The 24,321-nt window shown below is 48.6% G+C and overlaps 1 protein-coding gene across 7 annotated transcripts in view; it reads right to left on the bottom strand.

Moving 5' to 3' along the window:
- ASAP2 (ArfGAP with SH3 domain, ankyrin repeat and PH domain 2) overlaps positions 1 to 24,321 on the bottom strand; it is a 198,192-nt gene that overhangs the window by 84,568 nt on the left and 89,303 nt on the right. For all 7 annotated transcript variants that reach the window (XM_047845254.1, XM_047845255.1, XM_047845258.1 and 4 more), the window contains exon 3: positions 7,172 to 7,317. In XM_047845254.1, coding sequence (XP_047701210.1) covers positions 7,172 to 7,317 — 146 coding nt within the window. The remainder of the gene's footprint in view (positions 1 to 7,171; positions 7,318 to 24,321) is intronic.

Genomic DNA, 24,321 nt, shown 5'->3' with positions numbered 1-24,321 from the left:
GACGCCCTCTGTACCATCAACCTCTCACAGCCACCAGCCCCGCCCCTCTGTCACTTTCTCCCTCCCTTACCAACCTCCCCCAGCACAGTGAACACCTGCCGTCCCCTCCTCCCTCTAACGCTTCTCCTCGTGCTACCAGAACTTGTCCTCTGCTTTTACACAGTCAGGGAAAAGGTCACTGTGGCCTCTTGGTCACTGAGGTCACGTATCAGGGCTGTTCCTCCAGCTCTCCGGCTGCCAGGATCCCGCGGACCCTCTGCCTTCGTTCATATCTTCTACCCCCATCTGTCCACACATTACTTCTCAGATTTCACAAAAGCTTTTTTTTTTGTTAAGTTCAGGGTCCCCTATATCATGGTGGTTGTCCCTTTTAATAGCCAGCAATTGAGAAACTACAGGATGGTGAGAGAGAAGACAAACCCTGTTTTGAGTTCATTATTATGATTCAATCAATCATTATATGAGTATGTCATAATAGCGTGTCCTCTGTGCACCTGGCAAGTCATTAAAGCTACGTGCAGGACATGTTCATAAACCCTGCAATGATGCTCGTGTGCAGACAGACCTGAGGACTCCCGGCCCCATCTCCACCCCAGGGACCCAAGGACCAAGGCGGGGGCCACACCTTCAGGGCTCTGTGGCATTTGCACAGTGGCCACTGGAGCACACACTGCTTCTAATAAAAGCATCTGTGTGTCCCCGGCCAGATGGCAGCGTTTACTGCCTGGAGAGCACCAGTGGGCAGCCAGTCACCCCCCTCTGTTTCCCACCCCCAACTTTCCCACTTTCTCTGACTTCCACAAGTCAGTGTGCCATGGGGATTACAACGAGGCAGCCCTGACATTCAAAAAAGAAAGGAAGGAAGGAAGGAAGGAAGGAAGGAAGGAAGGAAAGAAAGAAAATGTTATTGAAGTACTTTTACATATATTAGGTGTCTGTGCTACAGCCAAGACATGGGGCCCTCAGATTAGCTTTACTGCTTTTGTTGTTCTGGTCAAAGTTAAGGATGTGTTTTCTTTTCTGGTCAGGGATCTGGGAGTGTAGGGAGAAGCAGACAGTGCTGAAGTCTTTGTGAGTCTAAGACAAAGCATTTCCCGCTGTGTATCGGGCCAGTTAAGAAATCAGTGCAAAGGTTTCTAGGCGTCCAAAGTAACCGTCAGTAGGTCTGTCCACAGACTCCATCCTCCTGGAGAAGCTCTAGCCCTCCTGCCCTCCTCACTCAAAGCTTAGAGATTTTTACTTTTCATACAAGCCTACGGCCAAGTTAGCTTCTGCTCCAGCAACCAGTGCTGTGGAGCAAGAAACCGTGGGGGCAGGCACTGGCAGCAGCAAAACACCAGCAATTAGCAGGGAAAGGAGAGGACACCAAAACGTCAGAAATGGCAAGTGCATAGTCTAGCACCGATCGAGGGGCAGAGAGCCCCATACACCATGGACAAGACACTAGGGGTTTCTCTGTACTTCAGCGTAGTCCATTAATTTATGCCCCAAACAGCGGTTACGCCTTCCTCCCAAGAAGAGGAAATTATAACCAGTGTCCCTGTCTTTGATAAGAAAGTAAGACATTTTAACATAGAAGACATTTTCAATAAAAGACGTTAAAAGAGAAGAAGTCTGTGTACGTACTGAGGGTGAAGGTCTCTGGCAGGAAGCTCTCTGTACACTAAGCAAGGAGATGAGCCGTATTAACCTGGGGCATCAGCTCACATTTGGGCAGACGTGTAGGGGGTGGCAGGAGAACACTGCTGGACTGTTCCCCGCACGGCGGGGCGGGACGCCTCTCCGTGGGCTGTGCCCACGTCCCGAGGACATGGCCCGTAGGCCACCATATTCCCCCACAGAACGTCACTAGCTCCGTACTCTGCTGCTGTGATGCCTTGTCATGTCGATTAGTTATGTAAAATAAATTCATGACTTATGTGCATGTTGGTCAGTGGAACTCTCAAATTCCTCTTTCAATGTGAGAGAGGTGAAATGTCCTCCGCCCCCGGATCTGACGCTGGGACGCCCTCCTTCCCTGGGCACCCGCTGGCCCTGATCCCACCTGGGGAAGTTTGCCACCTGTGAGTGCTCAGTTCACTACCAATTCTCTGAAAGAGGACACAGGGACTCCGTGTCTGGGGATGACCTTTCAGCAGTCTGTCCTCTAATGCAAAGCCACCTCTCAGCACAGAAGTGGCCCCTGGAAAATCTTTCCAGGATTCTCACATCCATCTGCTAAGAGGAAGAAGAACCTAAGAAAACTGGGCTGAGTTTAGAACCAGCTTCATTTCACACATGTTACATTTCTGGAGCTGCCTTGTTTCTCCCCTTTTCTGCATTAACTACAGAGAAAATTCAGAGGCTCTCTGAAGGTGAGAATCTCACCCCTTAGTAACAAGATCTCACTTTATATTAAGTTGGCCTTTCTTTGGAGATGTTCCAACGGCTTTATAAACATCGTTTCACGCCACAAAGCAGGTAGGCGGTAATTCTTCTGTCCGGACAAGGGGAGAATTGACAATCTCAGCCACCCAAAACTGAAATGTTTTTAAATGCCTGAGAGAAAGTAAGAGCAAGGCTGTAAAAATAAGAGATAGGACAGATGTGACCAAAAATAGGAATAAGAATGGTATACAAAATACCAAAAAAGGAGAATTTTCCTGTAATCAGCTCGCTCTCAGCAACAGCTTCTTAGAAGCGGCCTCTTGGTGCTCTGGTGGCCGGGCAGCTTTGCCATCACCGCCGGCCTGGAAAATCAGGCCTGGCGATGCTAAAGCTAATTTTGGTACCAGTAAGACATTCTCCCTCTCTCTCTGATCTTTGCCAGAAACAGGATCAACAACCCCAACTCCACGAAGTAAAAGCTGAAACTAAAGGAACGCACACAGTCTTGCGCTAACAGGAAGCTCCTATGACCAGAACTGAAGTTAGCGTCTCAGAACGACACTAAGATGTCACTGTGTGCTGGGCTTAATTTACAAAAAACCTTTCCCGCTTACTCCTTTCCTCTTGGTGCTGGCCCTGAGGCAGGCCTGGTTTTCCCACCCTTGTGTTACAATGAGGAAACCAAGGCCACCCGGCTGCCTCATGGCCACTGCCACTCAGCCTGGCCTGCGTTTCCCTCTACGCTTTCCCCACACTGCCATCCCTCCTGTTCGATCCTTTCCTCTCCAGAATAGCTGACAAGAGGGCTCAATTTCCTTAAATGCCACAGTGGACACAGTATGGATTTGGAGCGGTGTTTGTTTTTTTGTTTTGTTTTGTTTGAGAGAGAGAGAAAACGAAACAGAGAATCCCGATCAGCACAGAGTCCGACACGGGGCTTGAACCCACGAACCGTGAGGTGGCAACCTGAGCTGAAATCGAGTTGGACGCTTAACTGACCGAGCCACCCAGGTGCCCCTGGATTTGGAGTTTTAACACCTGGATTTGAATCCCAACTCTGTCTCATGATCACTACAGACCCGGTAGGCCAATCAGATGAAGGTAACACAAGCCGTCTCCCACAGCCGTCAGGAACAGAAGGAACCAGCAGGAACAAGTGTCCCCTTAACGCCTCACGCCAGGGTTACTGCCCCATGGGTGCTCATTAACGATGGCCACTGACAACTTGCTGCAGAAAGCGGGGGCCCTGCCGGGACTCCCACAGTGCTCAAGGTGGCAAAGCCGTGGGGTGGTGGTGGGCGGAGCAGTAGTCCGCAAGGTCCGGGCCCTGCCCTGCCCTCAGTTTTGCAGAAAATCAGGAAAAGAAGGGGCGGTTTTATTTAAGCGCACTGGTGTCTGTGTCACTGATGGAGAAGGCTCGCCTCGCCAAAACCACGTGCCCAAGTTCTTGATTTTTAAAATTCCATTTCAGAGATGGGTCAGTTATACCTCGTAGTTCACTCCAGTTGTGATTCTGGCACATGTGGTTAAGAGCGAAGGGCAGGTCCTTCCCAACCGCATGCCTCAGTCATATAACCTACAGAGCAGGGGGAACACGGACTCGCTCGACAGGGTTGTTGTAGAGATGAAGTAAGTTAAGAGGAATAAAGCAACCGGCAAATTCCACACACAAAACCGGGTATGGTATTCTCGGTCTCGTTTTCTCTAACAAAACAAAACGAACACACACAACTCCAAATCCATCGTCCTCTCCCATTTCAGAGCAGAGAAAAGCCAGGTGTAGAGATGAGCCGGATGAAGACAAAGAGTAGCTGCCTGGGTGAGGGGGAGGCCCCTGCTCGAGGCCCTGCTGGCATTCCCTTCGCCGTCCTCCTGGGGTCCCTGTCACCGCCTCCCTCCTGGCTGGATCCTGTTTCCTGACTCACACATCTTCCTCTTTCTTGGCTTCCCTCTTCATTTTGCTAAAGCACGTCCTTCAGGAGTTCCAGAGAAATGACGCACTGGCGCCACACTTTTTGAGCCTTGCATGTCTGAAAGAGTCTCTGCTTCTACCCCCGTGCGCAGCTGCTGGGATTCCAGGTTAGAATCGTGCTCCTCAGGATATTGGTGGCCTTGCTCCGTGCCTCACAAATTCCAGTGTTCCTGCTGAGATGTCCAATACCACTGATTTTTTTAATGCTTATTTTGAGAGAGAGAGAGAGAGAGAGAGAGAGGGAGAGAGAGAGAGAGAGAGAGAGAGAGAGGGAGAGGGAGAGAGAGAGAGAGAGAGAGAGAGAGAGAGAGCGCACACAAGTGGCAGAGAGGGAGGGAGAGCATCCCAAGCAGGCTCCTTGCTGTCAGCACAGAGCCCGACACGGGGCTCGAACTCATGAGATCATGACCTGGGCCAAGATCAAGGGCTGGACGCTGAGCCCACTGAGCCACCCAGGTGCTCCCGACACCACCGATTCTTAATCCACCACGTGCCTTCTGAAGCGTTAAGACCGGTCACCTGCGGTGGGTCCTCTTCCCTCACTGTTCCGGGCACTGGCCGGCCTTCCATCTGGAGACCAGCCACACCTTGTTATGCTCACGACACCCTCCTGTTTTCCATTCTCTCTGAGGCACCTGTCCACTGAGGGTTAATCCTCATCTCATCTTTTATTTTCCATGTTTTTGTTTTGCTTTATTTTTTATCTGTTTTCTGAGAGGCCTCTATTGCAACCTTCTCACTGGATTTTTGCTTTTACATTTTCTCACAGCAACCGTCTCTGTCCTTTAACGATAAGCTGCATCCCGGCCCGTTCCCTCTGACACAAGGTCTACCCTGATCTCTCTGAGGCATTAAATGCAGTCTCTTCAAAGTCTCTTCTGCCCTTCACGCTGCCCGTTTCCTCTAAGTCCTTTCTTCTGCTTATTTTGGTCTTTCATTCTGGAGGCCATTCGCTCCTACTCAAGAGTGAGGCGCTCAGAGCAGGGAAGGGGTGGACCCACAGGGGCGCTGGGAGAGTGGGCTGCAGGCGGCCTGTGTCACAAGAAGACCCCCACAGGTCTTCCCTGGGACCATTCAGCTTCTCCAGTTTCAAAAATTTTTTTTGATGTCTATTTATTTATTTTGAGAAAAAGAGACAAAGCCGGGGAGGGGGAGGGGGAGAAGGGGAGCGAATCCCAACAAGCTCTGCATGGTCAGCAAGGAGCCCCATGCAGGGCTGTAACTCATGAACATGAGTTCCTGATGTTTCAGATCAGAGTTCTGAGTTTCAGATCATGACATGCACTGAAATCGGTTGTCAGGTGCTTAATGAACTAAGCCACCCAGGTGCCCCTTCCCCATTTAAAAAAAAAAAAAAGCTCCAATCTGACTCAGTGGTGAGAACCTAATAAGCATGTCTGCCGGGGTCCAGGGAGTGGGCCGATGGGGGGCTGGAGCTCCCTGTTTGAGGTGCTGGCTGCCAGCCTGTTTGGAGCATGAAGAAACGAGTGACCAAATTGATAAAACCCCATGAGATTGCAAATTAACGTGAGTAAAAAACTCAAGTACAGTAATGGCTTTTTAGTGCTACCATTCCTAACTGAAATATTTTACAAGTGAAGACAGAGCCTTAAGGACCTGGTTCCTTCCCCTCTCCCTTATTAGCTCATACACAATGTCCCCTCCCTGCCACCTCCTCCAGCCAGACGTACAAACCCGCCATCATCATCACTCCAAGAACGATGAGCTCCTTTCTTCGCTTGTAATTCGCGTGCGGACGGGAGAAATGAGAAAGGCACTGCTGTTGGCGACCCTGACCCGCTCTGGTCACCCATGACCTTGGGGGAGCGAAACAGGAAAGAGATGCGGGGACCATCCTGGCATACATTCTCCTTGTGGAAGAGACCAGGCGGCAGGTCACAAACACCCTCTCGGGCCGTCCACATGTTCGGGACTCTGTTCCCACAAGGGAAGGCACAGAGCTGCCAAGCCTGAGAAAGAACCCCATTCACCCCGGCTCCCCAGCACCTACCGCAGGCAAGAAGTGCCTGTTCCGTGTTTCCATGTACTTCAGTGACTTTTTTTAGGCTCTGCATTTGGGAGCATAAAAGGCCTTTAAATATTCATAGCAATTTCTGTGCTTTGATTATAGGTTACCTTGCTGTGTAAGACAGGCCTGAAACATATTTGTTAAATATTGTTAAGTTTAAATGCCTACCATAATTACCAGAAACAGGACTATTCTACATAGTTTAGAAACTTAAAAAAAATTAAAGTCAGAGGCCCTTAAGAAGATGAATGCTTTTATCCATTTTGTCCCACAGCTGTGCATATTTAAAAGGCTGACTTGAATTTAAAAAGCCGTGTGACCATGAAAATTGCAATTCTAAAATGTATTCCAAAGTGACCTAATGTGATGGAAAATACAATTCCTTTAGGTACCACATGAGCTATGAAATTTATTCCCGTTCATCAAACAAACCTTAACTATCCTCTACCGAGCTACCTTTCCATCTAAAGTAACGGCAGGGGCACCTGGGTGGCTCAGTCACTTGAGCATCTGACTTCGGCTCAGGTCACGATCTCAGGGCTCGTGAGTTTGAGCCCCACGTCGGACTCTGTGCTGACAGCTTGGAGCCTGGAGCCTGCTTTGGATTCTGTGTCCCCATCTCTCTCTGCCCCTCTCCTGCTTACACACACACACGCACACACACACACACACACTCTCTCTCTCTCTCTCTCTCTCAAAAATAAACTTTAAAGACAAATTTTTAAAAAGTAAAATAGAAAAATAAAGCCATGGCAGGCATGTCACACGTGGCCCACCAGCTGCACGTGTATGTGGACACTTACCAGGTTTTTGAAAAGTGCCGTCAACTCCTTTGTGAACACTGAGAACTTCAGGAATGCACTTCCTAAGTCCGGGTCGTCTCTGCACACACAGTTGCCACCGAACTTCTCCAGAGCCTGGGTGTACTGCTCTTCATTTTCCACGTGAGCTACGGGCAGCAAGGTGAGATGCGTGGTTAATACGGCAACCTCTCCATCCCCGTCCTCAGTAGGCTCTTCTTAGTTGTGAATGAAACTGAACACATCAGCAGGACAAAAACCTGAGACAAGTCAAGGTGCACCAGGAACACAAATCACTTTGCCGTCCTGACAACACCCCGTCGTGCTGGCAACAGATCCCAAAGGACAAGCACGATGACCGGGAGGGAAAGTCCCCAGATTCTTCCTCGGGTAAAGAAAACCACTGCCAGCCAATGCCAATACCTGGGCCTGAAAACCATGGCAAGCAAGGGGAACATTTGTCTGTGATGGGCCGCCCCGACCCTGAGCCAGATTCCCATGACCCGTGAATGGTGTGCCTGCCCACCTTACCAGGGAGGCGCTATGCCCTGGACCCCCAGTGGTGGCCTCAGGGGCTTCCGACATGAGTTTACCAAACAGAAGAGAAAATTAATTTCACTGTTTAAGCCCTTTTTCCTTGTTTTTATTTGTATTTTTTCCTTTGACATTTCAGAAAAGGACTTGAGAGTTCTGGATAAATTAAATGCATTTCTGAGACTATACTCAGCAAACAAGACAGAAAAACACACATATGGGTCCTGAAGAATGTGTGGCAGAGCAGGAAGAGCCCTCAGATCTGGGTTCTAGGCCCATGCCTTCCGTGGCACGGAAGGAGCACGTACGTGACTCCGGTGAGTAAATGACCCAATGTCTCAGCCACAGGAAGGTCAGAGATCTGCTGTGCGATACTCGCAAGGGTAAGGGGAGAATCAAAGAAGAGTGTGGCTGACATCGGCCCCCACCCAACAGCACTGACTGGTAGTCAGCAACAGCAGATGTCATTCATATGATGCACAGTTTATGTTTTTCCACTCCTCACGACAACTTTGTAAGACCTATGCCTTTTTTCTCATCATGGTGAAAAGAAATCGGGGCTCAAAGAGATCAAATAAGTTGTCCTGGAAAACAGAGTCAGCAAGTGGCCGAGCCAGAGTTCAAACCAGCTTGTTTGGGGGGGCCCAGGGTTCTGTGCACTGGTGTCTGTGTCACTGATGAAGAAGGCTTGCCTCGCCAAAACCACGTGCCCAAGTTTCTGATTTTTAAAATTCCATTTCAGAGATGGATCAGTTATACCTCGTAGTTTACTCTAGTTGTGATTCTGGCACATGCGGTTAACAGCGAAGGGCAGGTCCTTTCCAACCGCATGCTCTTTTAGAACTATTTCAAAAGTTGGTGGTCAAGACATGGGCAATTCCAGTGTGGCTTTGGAAGGGAGCGACAGCCACAGCAGACGTCTGGTGCTGAGGTCACTCCACTGGGTGGGAGAAAACAGAAATGCAGAGACCTAAGTCGCCCTGGGAGCCAGCGGGGAGCCCCTCAAAGTGGTGCCTGTGCCGCTCTAAGTGAACACTCATGGGGCACTCACCGGGTGAGGGAATTCACCTTCAGTTAATGCCTACCAGGTGGCCTTTAAAGCCTTTGTTCAACTTAACTTGGTAACACTCTGAGGTGTTAACATTATCATCCCTATTACCTTCTGAGCGGGGTGATACGATTCGCCCAAGATGGTACGATTGGCAAGAGGTGGGGCAGGGGTCAAATCCACCCTCTGTCCACTCTGCGCGCTGCCTCCCATGGTCAGCCACCTGGGGGAAAGAGGAACCTGCCTTGTCTTCACTGGTCGTCAGCCAACCCGATGCAGGACAGACAGCAAGGCTTCACGCTGCAGCACCAGGAAGAATGACGAGCCTCCTGTCATCCCTGGCTTGGCGCTTCTCAATCGACTGCCTCGTACAGGTTATGTCTTAAAACATTCTTTCCCTTACAAATCTTCAAAATAACGTGCTGCTTCCAGCAACCCCAACCGTCATCAATGAAGCGTTTGGTCCATCACGATCACCATGATCTCACACGTCTCAAGTGTTCTGTTCCACTGCAGTCATTATTTCTGATGCTCAAACTGTCCCAACTTAGGTCAGTGGGACCCTCTTCACGCTGATCTCACTGGGTTTTTTTTTTTTTATTATTATTTATTTTTTAATGTTTTTATTTATTTTTGAGACAGAGAGAGACAGAGCATGAGCAGGGGAGGGGCAGAGAGAGAGAGGGAGACACAGAATCCGAAGCAGGCTCCAGGCTCTGAGCTGTCAGCACAGAGCCCGACGCGGGGCTCGATCTCACAAACTGCGAGATCATGACCTGAGCTGAAGTCGGATGCTCAATCGACTGAGCCACCCAGGTGCCCGTCATTGGGGTTTTTAACACAAATTTCTCTCCTTGCAAACAAATTGGTAGCTTCTTGAGAAAGACCGTAGCCCTGTATCTCTCTGTGTCTTCCTGAAACAGCAGTGTGGTGCCCCATTGTGAGCACAGTAAACCCTCCATAAATACAGATTAACTGATTGACCCACTGGTCCAGATCGCCCAAAGTTCTGAGATTTTCCTACTAGAGAACAGAAAGTAGTTGAGCGCCTTTATTTTTCTTTTGCCGAAAACAAACTTAAAATAGGAACCCAAAATAAATAGCTTGGGAATAAAGTTTCTGGAAGGAACCCAAACTGGTCTATCAGCTTTTATTTACGAAATTGTGAAAGCTGTTTTTCTAAAAAGAGCTCGCTCTCTTGCCTCCCCCAATGTTCAAATATATCTTAAACTCTGGTTCGTATTAATGATCCAGAACCCAAAATCCTTCATGTGAGAGGGACTTAGGAAAATGAGGCTCCAAGTCACCGAGACCACAGCAGGACAAGACTCTGTTTCTTTCTCAATTCTAACCCCACAGCCCTTCCGTTTCCCACATCCCACTGCCCCAAAGTCACACTTTCCACCAACCCAAGTAAAGGGATGAAATGAGAGAGTCTCACAGAAAAGTCTATTATGAAGCCAGTAAGCACACGTACGTTCTGAATTTAGAAGTGAGGACAGCGTTTTGTTGTGTGCTTTTCAGTTTACTTGGTTCTGTTATTTTCAAAAACCCCGGTACCAAGGAGAAGGCCCCAAGCATACAGTGGAAGCCCAAACAGTTGGACCCTAACAGCACAAAGGCTGCCTGTTTATTAACCCTGTGTTATTCCACAAAGGGCCAAGCACAGCGAGGAAGCAAGCCGGGGGCCCAGCACTGCCAAAGGACAGCGGGGGTCCAGAGCCAACTCACCTTCAACCAACCCTTACTTCCACCTCATGTATTTCACTCGTTACCCCCAAGCCTGCAACAGGGGTGGGACCACGTGCTGGGGCGGGACACGACGACGAGGGCGCACGTGGCAGCTGGCATGTGTCTCTAGGGAAGGACACGCTAATCCACGCTGCCGATGGCCCGTGCCGTGCCAGGTGCTGAGGATTCAGAGACGCCAAGAAGCCGACATCTGAACTGGGGCTCCAAGGTCAGGTGGCAATTTCCAAACAGGGAAGAAAGAGGAAGGTAGTCGACCCCAGGGAGCGGCGTGGAGCCTCGTGTGTTCAGAGGCTGTGAACGCTTTCTCAGGTGGAAAGCCCCGGCCTGCACGCGGCGCCCAACCCTCAAAACCATCACAGGGCAGCACAGGCCCTCCTCCTCAGGGCCATCCATGCCCACCACTAGGTCTTTTCAGTTGAAATGGGCCCTGGCCCAGAAGCCTCTCTTTACATACAGGAGCGCAAAGCTCAGAGAGGGTGCCGACTTGCTCAAGGTGACACAGCAGATCTGGAGCAGCGTTGGAGCAAGAGCTCAGGTTTCCTGACACCCAGTCCTCCAGCGTTCTCCCATCTGCTCGTCACGCAGCCACCACGCTCGGCTCTAGGCTGACGGAAGTGTCACAGTCCACCAGCTGAGCACACGTGCCGGTAACCCAAACACCAAGGGCCACAACCAGAAAGCAACAGGGGTGGGCAGGTCACCCTGACTCGGCCCATCCGAGCCCCTGCTCCTGGCCAGACCGCCAGCCGCTCCGGTCAACCCCGTCTGACACCACACATCCCAACCACCCATGCAGACAGCTCCACCAAGGGTGCATTTAGGAAGAGACGTATGTTGGGGCGCCTGGGTGGCGCAGTCGGTTAAGTGTCCGACTTCAGCCAGGTCACGATCTCGCGGTCCGGGAGTTCGAGCCCCGCGTCAGGCTCTGGGCTGATGGCTCGGAGCCTGGAGCCTGTTTCCGATTCTGTGTCTCCCTCTCTCTCTGCCCCTCCCCCGTTCATGCTCTGTCTCTCTCTGTCCCAAAAATAAATAAACGTTGAAAAAAAAAAATAAAAAAAAAGGAAGAGACATATGTTTCTCTGCAGTGGCGGCTTTACAAAAACACTCCCTGGATTGCATGGCGATTGACAGTCACCCGTGGGCCACAATTTTAATGTCAGGATAATCTGCACATCAAGGACACCATTTCCCCGCACGCGGGCGACCCTACGCCTCGCCTGCTTTCGCATCTGACATGGAGCACGCAGCTCCCGGGAGAACAACGGTTTCCCGACAGGATCAAAGACGGTCCCTGTTTCCGACAGGATCTCTGCCCTGTGACCATCCATCCCGTGGGAGAAAACCGTTTTTAGAGCTTTATTTCCAGAGTCGTCCCAGATGAGAGCCGCTCAGTTCACCATCTGGTAATCTGTATCGACAGCCCACAGCAGTTCTGCCATCCAATAACCCCACTTCAGAAATCTATTCTAAGGAAACAATCCGGGTGACCAAGAGATGTGTGTACAGAAGAATCTGCAGAGAATGAGAACGGAGACCGCCCAGCGCTCCAACAATGTGGAAACGGTTAAAGAACGGTCTCTCCAAAGTGGAGTCCTATGGAGGTTTTTGAAATCATGGACTAGGAACATGGTCAGGCTACGTTAAAAAAAAAAAAAAAAAAAAAAGGTAGGATACAAAACTGCACATTTAGTGTCCACTTTGTAAAAAGTTAGAATGTAGAGAAAAGTCTGAAAGGAAAAGGCATCAAAATGCTAAGTGGTGGTAAACACAGAAAGCACTCAACCACCAGCGCGGTCTGTGCGACACTGGACCCTTTCCGGGTGGGCGTCTCACGGCCCCGGGAGCATCCGTGGGAGCAGACACGCCCAGCCCGGGGCTGCAGACCAGGAGCACACCCCGCCTGTCACCTGGGAAGCGGGACCTGCCCACGACCATGACTTTGTGCTACTGCTTTTCTTCTTTCCTTTTTGATTTTATTTGGAAGTACTCGCTGCACCCAACGTGGGGCTCGAACTCACAACCCTGCGATCAAGAGTCGCGTACTCCCCTCACTGAGTCAGCCAGGAGCCCCTGTTCTACTGCTTCTCTGAATTTTCTAAACGAAGCTCATATAATCCTTATAATCCGAAAGCAACATCTAGAATAAATAAATTAAACTCAGGTGTCAGCTACAACGGGTAGATTGCTCTGGCTCTGTGTGCCTGTGGAGGATATTATATTCTGTCTCCCTGCCAGTCTCTCCTGGACAGGCTGACATGATAGAGACAGACCTTGGGACCTGAGTACCTACCCGAATTATCTCTGACAAGACACAGGTGCCTATAACCAAAACCAGTTTGATGAGAACACCCTTCCTACTTTATAAACCCTGAGCCCACGCTCAAGACAAGCCAGACAGGAGGGAAAGATGGCCTCCCTCCTGGAGCCTCATCACTTGCCATTTCTCCAACATACTGTGCTCTTTTCTATTTTCAAAACTCATTTCCTTTAACTCTTTCCTGGGGCGTCCCCGCTGACCTTATGGCAACTACCAGTCCTTACGGAGGTCATCACGGATGTATCTAGTCTGGTTATGTCTAGCACAGGAAGCTTGCGATGGAGTCAATTAAGGTCAAGGTGTGAGCTGGCTATTGAAATATGAAAACTTTAGTCTGAGATCACCGCATACTCTTTGATCCCGCCCTATATTAATGACAAAAAAATGAGAGTTAGAGGTCTGTGTAAAGAACTCCACACAGCCCCCCTGCCTCTATATAAAACTCCCACTGCTCGCAGAAAAGTGCATTTGGGAGGAAAGGGGGAGGGGGGAAGAACGGAGACCAGTCTACTAGATGAGGTCTTTTTTTTATGTTGTCCTTTCTGTCACTTTAGATTACAGGCTCAGAGTACAGAAAACCTCTCAACGTGCACTTGTATGTACTCATTCTGTAGCTCCCAAATACGTGCTACCAGTCGAGAACTTTCTGGTTACGATAGGGTAACAACCCAATCACCCTGAAAGCCCATTCTGCAGTGAGCACTAATGAACACTAAAGATTCATGAACCACAGCCCCTGCCTCAAGGAGCAAATCTCTGCAAGAGAGAAAGACTCACACGCCCGTCAGCTCGGTGCAGAGTGCGCAGCTAGAAAGGGAACGACACAGAGGATGCTCGGGGGCCAGGGATGGCCGGAGCCCGGGGAGCATCTGGCGGGGGTCAGAGGAAGGACTGCATCCCAAGTAACAGAGGGTCCCAAAAGGCTGCACAGTGACATGATTAAGACTTGTATTCAAGACTGTCGAATCTGGAAGGGACAAAGACAGATAAACCCTGGTACCTGCCAAGGCACAATGTAGCAGGATGGCGATAAATGTTCAAGAACAGCCCATCGCTGGCGATGCCGCCGGAGGTAGAAACACAGCCTGTGATGAGGAAGAGTCCATTTTCTGGGGCTGGGGATGGAAAAGGCTTCTCAGAGGAGATGAAGCCTAAAGGACTCTTGTGCTTCAGAATCCGGTCCAAGAGGGGCGCCTGGGTGGCGCAGTCGGTTAAGCGTCCGACTTCAGCCAGGTCACGATCTTGCGGTCCGGGAGTTCGAGCCCCGCGTCAGGCTCTGGGCTGATGGCTCGGAGCCTGGAGCCTGTTTCCGATTCTGTGTCTCCCTCTCTCTCTGCCCCTCCCCCGTTCATGCTCTGTCTCTCTCTGTCCCAAAAATAAATAAACATTGGAAAAAAAAAAATTAGAATCCGGTCCAAGAGATTAAAGCCAAGCAGTCAGCTGCTTGACTCACCCCGGCCTCTCCTTATGCAAAGAGCTGCTTCCCATCCCCAGGCTGCTCTACCGCCAAAGCAGAGGAGGAGGCAGGAGCTCCGGCCAAGGAGCCCCTTCAGCCTGGCGTCCCCAGGGGTCTGGCCCAGAAAGCACGGAGGCAAATCAACGTCTGCTGGCTGTGCACTGTCGCTGCTGGAAACGTTACGCCCCCGAACTGCACGGATGCCCTCTGTGGGCAAAGCGGCTTGACCGGCCACACTACACAGCGTGCATGTGGTCACTGCAAAGTGCTCTCAGCCTTCCTCCCCTTGATTCTTGCCTCCTCGTCCCTGAAGGATACAACTCACATTACTTCCAGACGCTCCCCAGAGCCCTCCCGCCCCACTTCTTTGATAGCACAGCCAGCAGACCAGAAGGAAAGACCACTCCTGTGGTGTGGCGAGGTCCCCCAGAGTCTTCATGCCCAGGAACAAGCAGCCTTGAAAAATCAGTGGTCTCCAAGCCTCATGTAATAGCTGCCATTTGTGTAGGAAAAATTGCGGATACACATACATACATATATTTACACACACACACGCACACACACACAATCTTTCACCCCTACAACTCTGGGAGATTTTACAGATGAGGAAACAGGTTCGGATACTCTCTGAATAATGCAGTCAATGTTTTACAGTAAGTAAGGCGGAGAATCGGCTCTGTGATGATACCCACATCTGTAAACCGTGATCAGTGTAAAGCCAGATCAGTGGTTCTTTAATCTTCTGTCGATGACGGACACCAACAAAAATCAGAAAAATGTTTTGATACAAGGAAAAGGTATCTTCATGTAATTTTTCATACACATTTTGGGACACAGACCCCTGTCCGCAGACCCTACCTATGCCAGGTGAGAAAGCCCTAGCCTGGGTGAGCTTTTAAAGTCCCTCCCAAATAGATACCGTGACCCTCGGTATGATTCACGTTAATACTTGGGACTTGAAGTCACAAATCCTAGCGTTCCTTCTGATTAGCTATCCTTCCATGATTAATACCTTGATCACTGCTACCAGGATTCCACAATTCCCCACCTAAATACCAACCATTATTCTTAACCCGAAGAGAAGAGGCCACAAACCCACAAACATCTCAGAGACCTATAGGAGGACGGCCTCTGAAGGTCTCAGAGTCAAGGTCGCCATGGCCCCTACAACCTCCTTAGAAAAGAGGGGCACCACGCCAGTGACCAGCTCACCCAGCCAGCTCCTCTCTCGTGTTTGAGTCAAAGCCCGATCCCATGAAAGTACCCTCTAGAGAGGAACACGTAATATCTCACTTCCTCATCCTAGACAACGCCTTCGGATATGCGTTCTCCCTACCCTCCCGAGCCAAGATGCACCAGCACCTTCCAACGTCCTCCTACAATGAGGTTTTCAGCTTGAAGACTCTGAGGTTCCTCTTTAAATGCTGCTCCTACAATTCAGTAATGGGGGTTAACTACCTTTTTGGATTTTTTTTTTTAAACACACTTCCCCCAAGGTCACTTGACTCACCTTTGAGCTTCTCATGTACTGGGTCACACCAGTCATGATCAACCAAAACCACCTGGAGGTTTTCCAAAGGATCATAGGGCTCAGCCAGATATCTAGTACATTCCCACCGCATTACTGCTTGCTTCTTCTCCACTGCGGGCCCTCATTCACAGACAGCGGTGCCACGGTCAACAGCAGAGCGGGGGAAGCAGGTCTGGGTTTGAATCTCAGCTGCTCTAATTGCCAGCTGTACAGCCCCGGGCAAATGACTACTCTGCACCTCAGTGACCTCATCTGTAAGTGGAGTTACGGACAGTACCGACGTCACAAAGTTGTCGGGAGGGGTATATTTAAGTAAAGTACTTATTTAGCATAGTGCCTGCCCTACAACAAATACTTCACGAGTGTCAGGTTTTTATTACTGTTATTATGCCTCCACTCTCCAGTTTATGAACATCAATACAGAAGCATTTTCTTTTCTTTATTGTGTGTTATAATCTCCTATTCCTTTTGATCACAGATATGGTAGCAGACATTTCGTATCCTGAGTTTTTATAGGCTGGATATTCCATCATCGGTATTTTTCTTTGTGTTGCTACAGAACCATAATTCCCTCAGGTAGTAGGTCCTAATTCAGTGACAGGAGGCTTTCGGGTTTTCTCTGTGATAAGGCACTACGACAACGCAATGAGCCTTGTTGTGCATCTTCCCGCATCAAGATTTGTATTTTTCTTCATATGAACTGCCAAACTGTTTTTAAAAAACTCCATGCACCAATTTTCAATGCCACAACAAAGGGGAATACCGGTTCCACTGGATTCATGCCAATCACTGGGGATTACCGTGATTTAGTTATTCTCTCATGTAACAGGTGGAAAATCATGCCAGATACAGGACCTTCCGAATGCACGATGAAATGTCACTTCCCAAACTATTTCACAGATTTCTTTTAAACTGCTCTCTCCTAATTGTATGATATCTATAATAGAGACAATTCTCTGCATTAATCTTAAGCCCTGTATTAATTTCATAGCCATATTCTAATTAGCATCACAAATAACATGGAGAAATACACACAGGCACACAAAATTACTAAATTCTCGTTTCCTTTTGTATGGGTAAGGGTTTACGGGAAGATTAGCATTTCTTTCTTTGTACTTCTCATTTCAAGGATGTGACAAACTTCTCTAGGACATTCAGACCAACGGGGAAGAAGAGATTTCCCTCTCTCAGGAAAGAGCCCCACCACGTCTTTAAAATGGAGTCATTCTAGAGAAGGGAAAATGAAAGTCTTCCGTTGCTTCCTTCTTGAGAAAGATGAATTTTTCCACCCACTGATATGTCAAACAGCTAAAAATCCCCGCTCGCTTCAACTTCCCACTGGGGGAGCTGAAAACACCACTGGACTAAAACAGAGCTTGGGAAATTTTAGACTAAGAAAAGTTTTAGAACAAACGTAAACTGGGTGTTTTTAAGAGGTCAGTAGCAGTCTATCATGAGGGGGGAAATTACCGTAGACATTGCTTCTCAACAAACATTATAATAAGTTATAAAGTTATTAAACCATTATAATAAGCGCTTCTGCAAACCTGTACATAAGATGCACCAGAAAATACAGCTGGCTGGCTGGTCATCTGTTTTGAAAAATGGGAGTGAAGATAATATAGTTGCTCCTGTGTTGTATCTACAGGGACATACTTGACACCCTTTTGGCTCAGTCCAACATTTAAAGTCGTGTGTGTGAGAGCGTGTGTGTGTGTGTGTGAGAGCATGTGTGTGTATGCACACGTGTGGTACTATTCTCAAAGACCAGCAGCTTCGGCGTCACCTGGGAACTCAGCAGATTGGCAAATACTCAGGCTCCATCCTGCACCCTATTGAACCAGAAATTCTAAAGGCAGGGCCACCCAGCAACCCGTGTTTTAATAAGACCTCCAGGGGATTCTGGGGCGCTCTGAAGTTTCAGAACCACTACTCTAATGCTCAGGTTGGCAAACTTTCTCCTAAAAAGCCAGAGAGTAAATATTAAAGGCTTTGCAGGCCAAGAGGCAATATTGAGGTTACAGTGTAGGTCCACGGTGAGACGGTAAGACCCATCCTTAGCTCCCTGGCTGTAAAAACACAGCTGGCGTCTCTAAGGCATCTCAAATCCCCCTTGTACATAAATCTGTATCAATCCTCACACGGCAGAATACACACTCTGCCACCCTCATGCACACTGCTCACATCCAAAACTCTAAGAGGACGGTCTCAGAACTCGCAGCGGAAACACGGTCACATACAAATGGGTATTTATTGGGCACCTGCTGTGGATGTGCCAGGCTCTGTGCAAGAACACTCAGGAAGTATATTCACGGCTGCATGCTTATCATGTGCCCGGAACCAGATCTGTCACTTCTCTTGCGTCACCTCGGTTAATCTTTATTAACAGCATTTTAAAATATTAAGATTCCCAGTCTCACATATGAAGAAACTGAGGCTCAGAGCGATTAGGTAACTTTCCTGCCACAGGCTTTTCGAGTGGCACATGAATTTGTTCCAGGCTTCTTAGACTGTAACACCCGTGTGCTCTTATCCTAAACCACACTGCCTCCAAGAATTGGTCAGTGACCTCAAGGACCTGCCTTCTAATTGAGAAGCAGAGGTCAACAGACATAGAACTATTAGAGAATAATAAAGAGCAATATTTAAAGGGTAAATAATGCCTGTTTATTAGGTACTCTTATTTCTGGCTAAGCGAGAGTCAAAACGGATTCAACTGCAAGACTCAGAATTCAGAGGTGAGGTGTGGAAGGCAGAAGAATGTCTGCACTCTCCCCAAAGATGTGCACATCCTAATCCCTGGACCTATTCCTAATCCCTGGACCTATTCCTAATCCCTGGACCTAATTCCTAGATGTCCTGCTGCTGACAAATGGGAATTGAGGTTGCAAGTGAAATTTATAAGTTGTGAATCAGCTGACTCTGGGCTGGGGAGATTATCCTGGGTCATCGGCGTCGCCCAGTGTGACCACAGGGTCTTTACCTGCACAAGCGGGAGGCAGAGGACTCAGTATCGGCTGCGGACAAAACTGTGCCGTGTTCTTCCTGCACCTACGCTTGTATCTTGAAGCCCCACCCCCAGCGTGATGGTATGTGGAGGGAGGGCTTTGGGAGATAACGAGGTTTGGATGAGGTCACTGGGGTGGGGCTCTCCCGATGGGCATCCTCGAGTTCCACCACGTGAGGACACGGAGCCAAGGCAGCCATCTGCAAGCCAGGGAGAGAGCTTTCACCACAACCCGGCCGTGCGGACACCATGCTCTCAGGCTTCCGGCCTCTACAACCACGAGACACACAGGTCTGTGGTTTAAGCCACCCAGTGTGGGTGTTCTGTCATGGCAGCCTGTGCAGAATAAGAGTCACAGTGACAGGGTGTGAAAAAGACTCTACCGGCCATCGCTGGCTTTGAAGAGGGAAGGCCACAAACCAAGGAATACAGGCAGCCTCTGAAAGCGGGACAAGGCAAGGAAGCGCCTGTCCCCTGGGCCTCCAGGAAGGAGCTCTGCCAACACCCCTACTTCAGCCCCATGAGACCCATCTCGGACTCCTGACCTCCAGAGCCGTGAGATATGCTTGTTGGTTTCCTGTTCATTTCAAGTTTTTGCCGAAAGCTGTGTATCAGATCACTTTATTTCTGCATCCTCTCATTGTTTCCTCCCTTTATATGCTCCTTTCCTTTCCTACCTGGCGAGATCTGGCTTTACGCTCCTTTTTCCAGGATCTTTCTGTGGTCTTTGTCCAGTGTCAGTCTAGCAATAACCACCTCGCCAGGGTGAAGGCCACACGGACAGCAGTGACGCTCGCCTTCTCCGACCACCGTGTACGCGCTGGGTGCAGATAACGTACGTCTACCTGTAGAGCTGGAGTACTCCGCCAGTTTGCTGACCTTTGTAGTGTCCTCACACTACGTCATCCTTGCGGACGGGCACGGCTCGGACACTGTGCTTCTGTCTCAGCTCTTTGGAAAGAGGGGAAGCATCTTCCTGTGAACGCGGGAAGGTGCACTGAAATGCCTTTTACAGTTCTTGGTCCGGTCAGAAGTCACAAAGGGACTGAACTTCATCTTGGCCCCTGGGGCTTCAGCGATGGCCACAAAAGGGAAGAAATAAATTTATCATTTAAGGCACTCCGTTGATGGCAAGTCGTCGTGGCAGCCATGGAAGACTAATACAAGAGTAAAGAAGGCCTACGCCGGGTCCAGTGTCGGCTTGATGGAAATGGGTGGGGAAGGGTGGGCAGGTTTTCAACAGGTACCTGGGTCAGGAGGGACCAGGGAATGGGGCCAGATGGCAGACAGCATGCAAAGACAGATACGGTCATGACATGCTGATGAAGCAGGGACAGGTCAACCAGCCCGGAACAGAGACACTGGGGACAGCTGGAGATCAGTTAGAGGTCAGATGGGGCCAATCCATGACCAATCAGGAAAGCAGGCAGGGAAGTCCCAGCCTCAGAGAAATTAAGGAACGCAAGATGGGAAAGGTATGTGGCAGGATCAGGCATAAATGGTGAGTTCTTGTTGTTGTTCTTTCAATCACACATGAAATGAGTGGTCTTCCTCAGCAAGCAGTTGCCTTAGGGCATTAAGCACTCCAAGGATCTGGAACTGGGAACTACCTGCTCCCAGAGGCAGAAGGAGTGCACACTCACAATGCTCCTGAGCGACCGTGGTCGCCCACGGCTAATCCCATCCAGAATGCGCCCCACTGATCTCTGATGTCTACTGCTATCTTTACTCACACCCCTCTACCAAAAATATTCAAGAGAATGTATTACTAAAAGCAGTTCTAGAGAAGAGTTTTCCAAGATGCTGTGAACAGTGTCAGCAGCATCACAGGAAAAGGCATAGGGTTTCCTCAGGTGACTTTTTTGAAGCAGGACAACACTGCCCTGAAATAAAGACTTCAGGATCAGTACTCTGACTTCAACATAATTCAGACTCATGGCCTTATAATAACTCAAGCTTGGCATGATCTATTAGATGGGTAAAAAAGATCACAGAAATAGGAGGTCCCCCAAGGTCAGGCTAACAGCCTGCTGTGTGGCACCTCTGGAAGGACACAGGTTGGATGCCCAGAGTACAATGTTAAAATTCCAGAACCAACTTCTCAACTTGCTCACGCCTCAGTTTCCTCTAATAAAGTGGCAAAATGTCACTTCGAGCAGACAGAAGAGAATGTGCAAAGGGAAGAAGGCACAAATACTGGCATGCTGGGGGAAACTCAAGTTATTCCAAAGACAGGCACAGAGAAGGGACCCCTGAGCAGGTGGCCTGGGGCCAGGGGGGACGGGGGGGGGGGCAGGGGTTCGGTCTGCATCTGGTGTTCTGCTGTGCTTAACTAAGTGCAGGCTTATGTTGGATTGAGGAAGGGAGTCAGTGGCAATTTCATAAGCAAACAAATCTGGAAAAGGTTAGGACATCTCCTCTCACAATCCACATTAGCATGTTAAAATCTTCAGCTAGTCCTGCCGGAGTAGACACCTGCTTACCTGTGCTTTTACCCCAATTTCCCTTAGATTCTAGAGCCCATGAAGGCCTCCCTCATCTCTCCCAGGCTCTGCAACTCCCCTTCACAAACATCAAAGTGGATAATGTGAAAACACCGCAGAGTTCTGAGCAGAGAAGTGGCATCACTAGGCTCTGTTTTTTAACTTTTGTTTTTAATGTTTATTCATTTTTTTGAGAGAGAGAGAGAGACTGAGCGTGAATGGGGGAAGAGCAGATAGACAGGGAGACACAGAATCCGAAGAGGCTCCAGGCTCTGAGCTGTCAGCACCAAGCCTGACACGGGGCTCGAACTCACAGACCGTGAGATCATGACCTGAGCCGAAGTCGGACACTTAACTGACTGAACCACCTGGAGGCCCCCACTAGGCTCTATTTTAGAAAATGACTCTGGGGCAGGTAAAGGAAGGGGGTTTGTGGCCCCTGCTCAACAACAGAGGTGAGAAAGGCAGGTGAGACATGAGTGTTACTAAATTCATACAGTCTTGCTTCCTGACACCAATGTGTTTACGCCTCCTCCCTCTATGCTTGTTGAAAGCTACAAGGCACAGCACTGGGCCAGCCTATGGGGACACACATGTCCTTCTCAGGACTGGTGGCAGTCACGTGGCCAACGTCTGCACGAGAAGCGCAGTGCTCCATTTTTATTTCTGATCAGAACAGCCTTCTCGACATATGACTTTAAAATCACTTTTGAACCTGATCAGATTATAAAATACCTTTTTTGAACTAGCCTTAAATCATAAACTCAAAAGCCCAAGGGAGCGCAGTAAAAAAGCAAAAACTCTCTTGAGATACTGTTTGAAATCTGTTGTTTGTCAACAGAGCTAAGCAACCATCTTTGAGCGATTTCTTGAAATCCTGAAGACAGTCGGTCAGCGTGCCAGACCCACTGAGGACATGTGGCTGCCTCCGAGCAGAGCGGCCTACCGAACACAGTCCTGTGTTCTTGGAACAAGCGAAGTTCCACGGAGCATCCTGGGAAGACGCTGAGCCCTCTGAACTCAGACTGCTCGTTCATAAAACGAGAACAGTTTGTAAAGACTAGCATAATGTATAGAAAGCACAAGGTTTGTAGGAAGTGTTCCAAAACATACAAATGATCATCATTCCTCCCTGTTCCCCGACTTTATCCAGGGAGAGTTAAAGGCAGGTGACCAGTTTGGATAGTTAAACATTTGTTTCAGTAAAGCTCGGTGTGGAGTTAAGTGAAGAGTTTTAGGCTCTTTGTTTTTTCCTTTTAAATAGAAAATAATTTCCTACGTATGTTTACTTCCAGTTACATGTTAGCCAATGATAATTCGAATTCCACTTCTTTCTTGCATAAAATCAGCAGTTGTCAGGTAATCAATCAATGTTTATGCAAAGGCAGGCTAAAGATGGTGGCTTGTGTTTTTGCTTTGTTTTTTTTTTGTTTTTTTTTTTTGAAGGTCTAAGAAATTTTATTTTATTTTATTATTATTTTTTTAATATATGAGATTTATTGTCAAATTGCTTTCCATACAACACCCAGTGCTCATCCCAAAAGGTGCTTTGTTTTTTATACATCGCAGAGGACTCAAGCACATCCAGATGAGGCTTTCCACTGTGGCACTGATGACCCTCTGGGCCAGCTAATTCATTGTTGGGAACTGTCCTGTGCACTGTAGGACCTTCAGCAGCATCCCTGGCCTCTACCGTTAAGGTGCCAACAGCACACGCACAAGGCCCCCACACGTGCACACACGCACCTCTCAGGTGTTCATACCAAACGGGGGGTGCAAGACCACTCTGGCTGAGAACCACTGATCTGCATCCTAACCCAACTGGATTATCTCAGAGCCAAGGAAACCAGGGCTACAAAGTGCTAAGCGAGCTGCCCCAGGGCACAACAGCAAGGGCCACAAAGTCCAGGTCCAAAAAGCTTTCGAATTCAGTCAGGACAAGCTCAGTCACAAACCACTTAAGTCCCTCCCACCTCTTCTTTGCTTTCTTGAATTTCTTTCACATCCATTTGGAATTTAGCCATAAACAACTTAATACCGGTCTAATCATTTTAACATCAATACATTACAATATATGAAATATGGAAAGTGAAAGGAGGAAAAATATCTATAAAGTCAAAATGCTAAAGCAATCATTTTTTAGCAAATTTCCCCCAAATATTTTTTATATATATACATGCACAGGGACATATGTACACACATACATACCATATACACTGTAGGTACACATACACGTGTGTATAATCTGTTTCCCTCAGAATTTCAGTGGACTTTCCGAATCTGAGATCTTAAATCTTTCTTTAGTTCTGAGAATTTTTCAGCTATTACTTTTTCAAAAATTTCCCTTTTTATTTTTTTTCATTATTTATTTTTGAAAGAGACAGAGAGAGAGAGAACGTGCACACACAAGTAGGGAAGGGGTAGAGAGAGAGGAGGACAGAGGATCTGAAGCAGGCTCTGAGCTGCTGGCACAGAGCCCAAAGGGGGGCTGGAACCCACAAATCACAAGATCACGACCTGAGCCAACGTCAGATGCCCAACCACTGAGCCACCCAGGTGCCCCCACTTTTCCATTTTCTCTTCCCTCTTCTGGAAGTCCTTTTGGGTGGATGCTGATAGTGACCCCTCTGAATCTATTTTCTGTGGCTCCTGAGTTTTACTTTACAGTGTCCATCCCTCAAGCTGATGTTCCGGCAACAGGGGGCCTCACAGACCACCCTCCCCCTTTCCTATGTGTACAGCCTGCTAAATATTTAGCAGATTTTAGTTTTTATTTCAACAATTACATGTTTTTCTACTTCCAAGCCTTCCTCTGGTTCTTTTTCACTAGTACCTTTTCTGTTTCGGTAACTTAATAACCTCCTTTGCCTTTCTAAGGGTGTTAATCATATACTCTTATTTTAAAGTCCTGTTCTAATTTAGTTTCCTCAAGTGTGAGCTCTTCAGTTGCTTGATTGGGGGCCTGTCAAATGTTAGGCTATTCTTAATAGCATTTTTGAGCACGTAGGAGTGTCTCATTTTGATG

The sequence above is a fragment of the Prionailurus viverrinus genome, unplaced genomic scaffold (genome assembly GCF_022837055.1).
Source record: "Prionailurus viverrinus isolate Anna unplaced genomic scaffold, UM_Priviv_1.0 scaffold_33, whole genome shotgun sequence".
Lineage (NCBI taxonomy): Eukaryota > Metazoa > Chordata > Mammalia > Carnivora > Felidae > Prionailurus > Prionailurus viverrinus.
The sequence above is the reverse complement of the archived record's forward strand: the minus strand, read 5'-3'. Positions and strand labels throughout refer to the sequence as shown.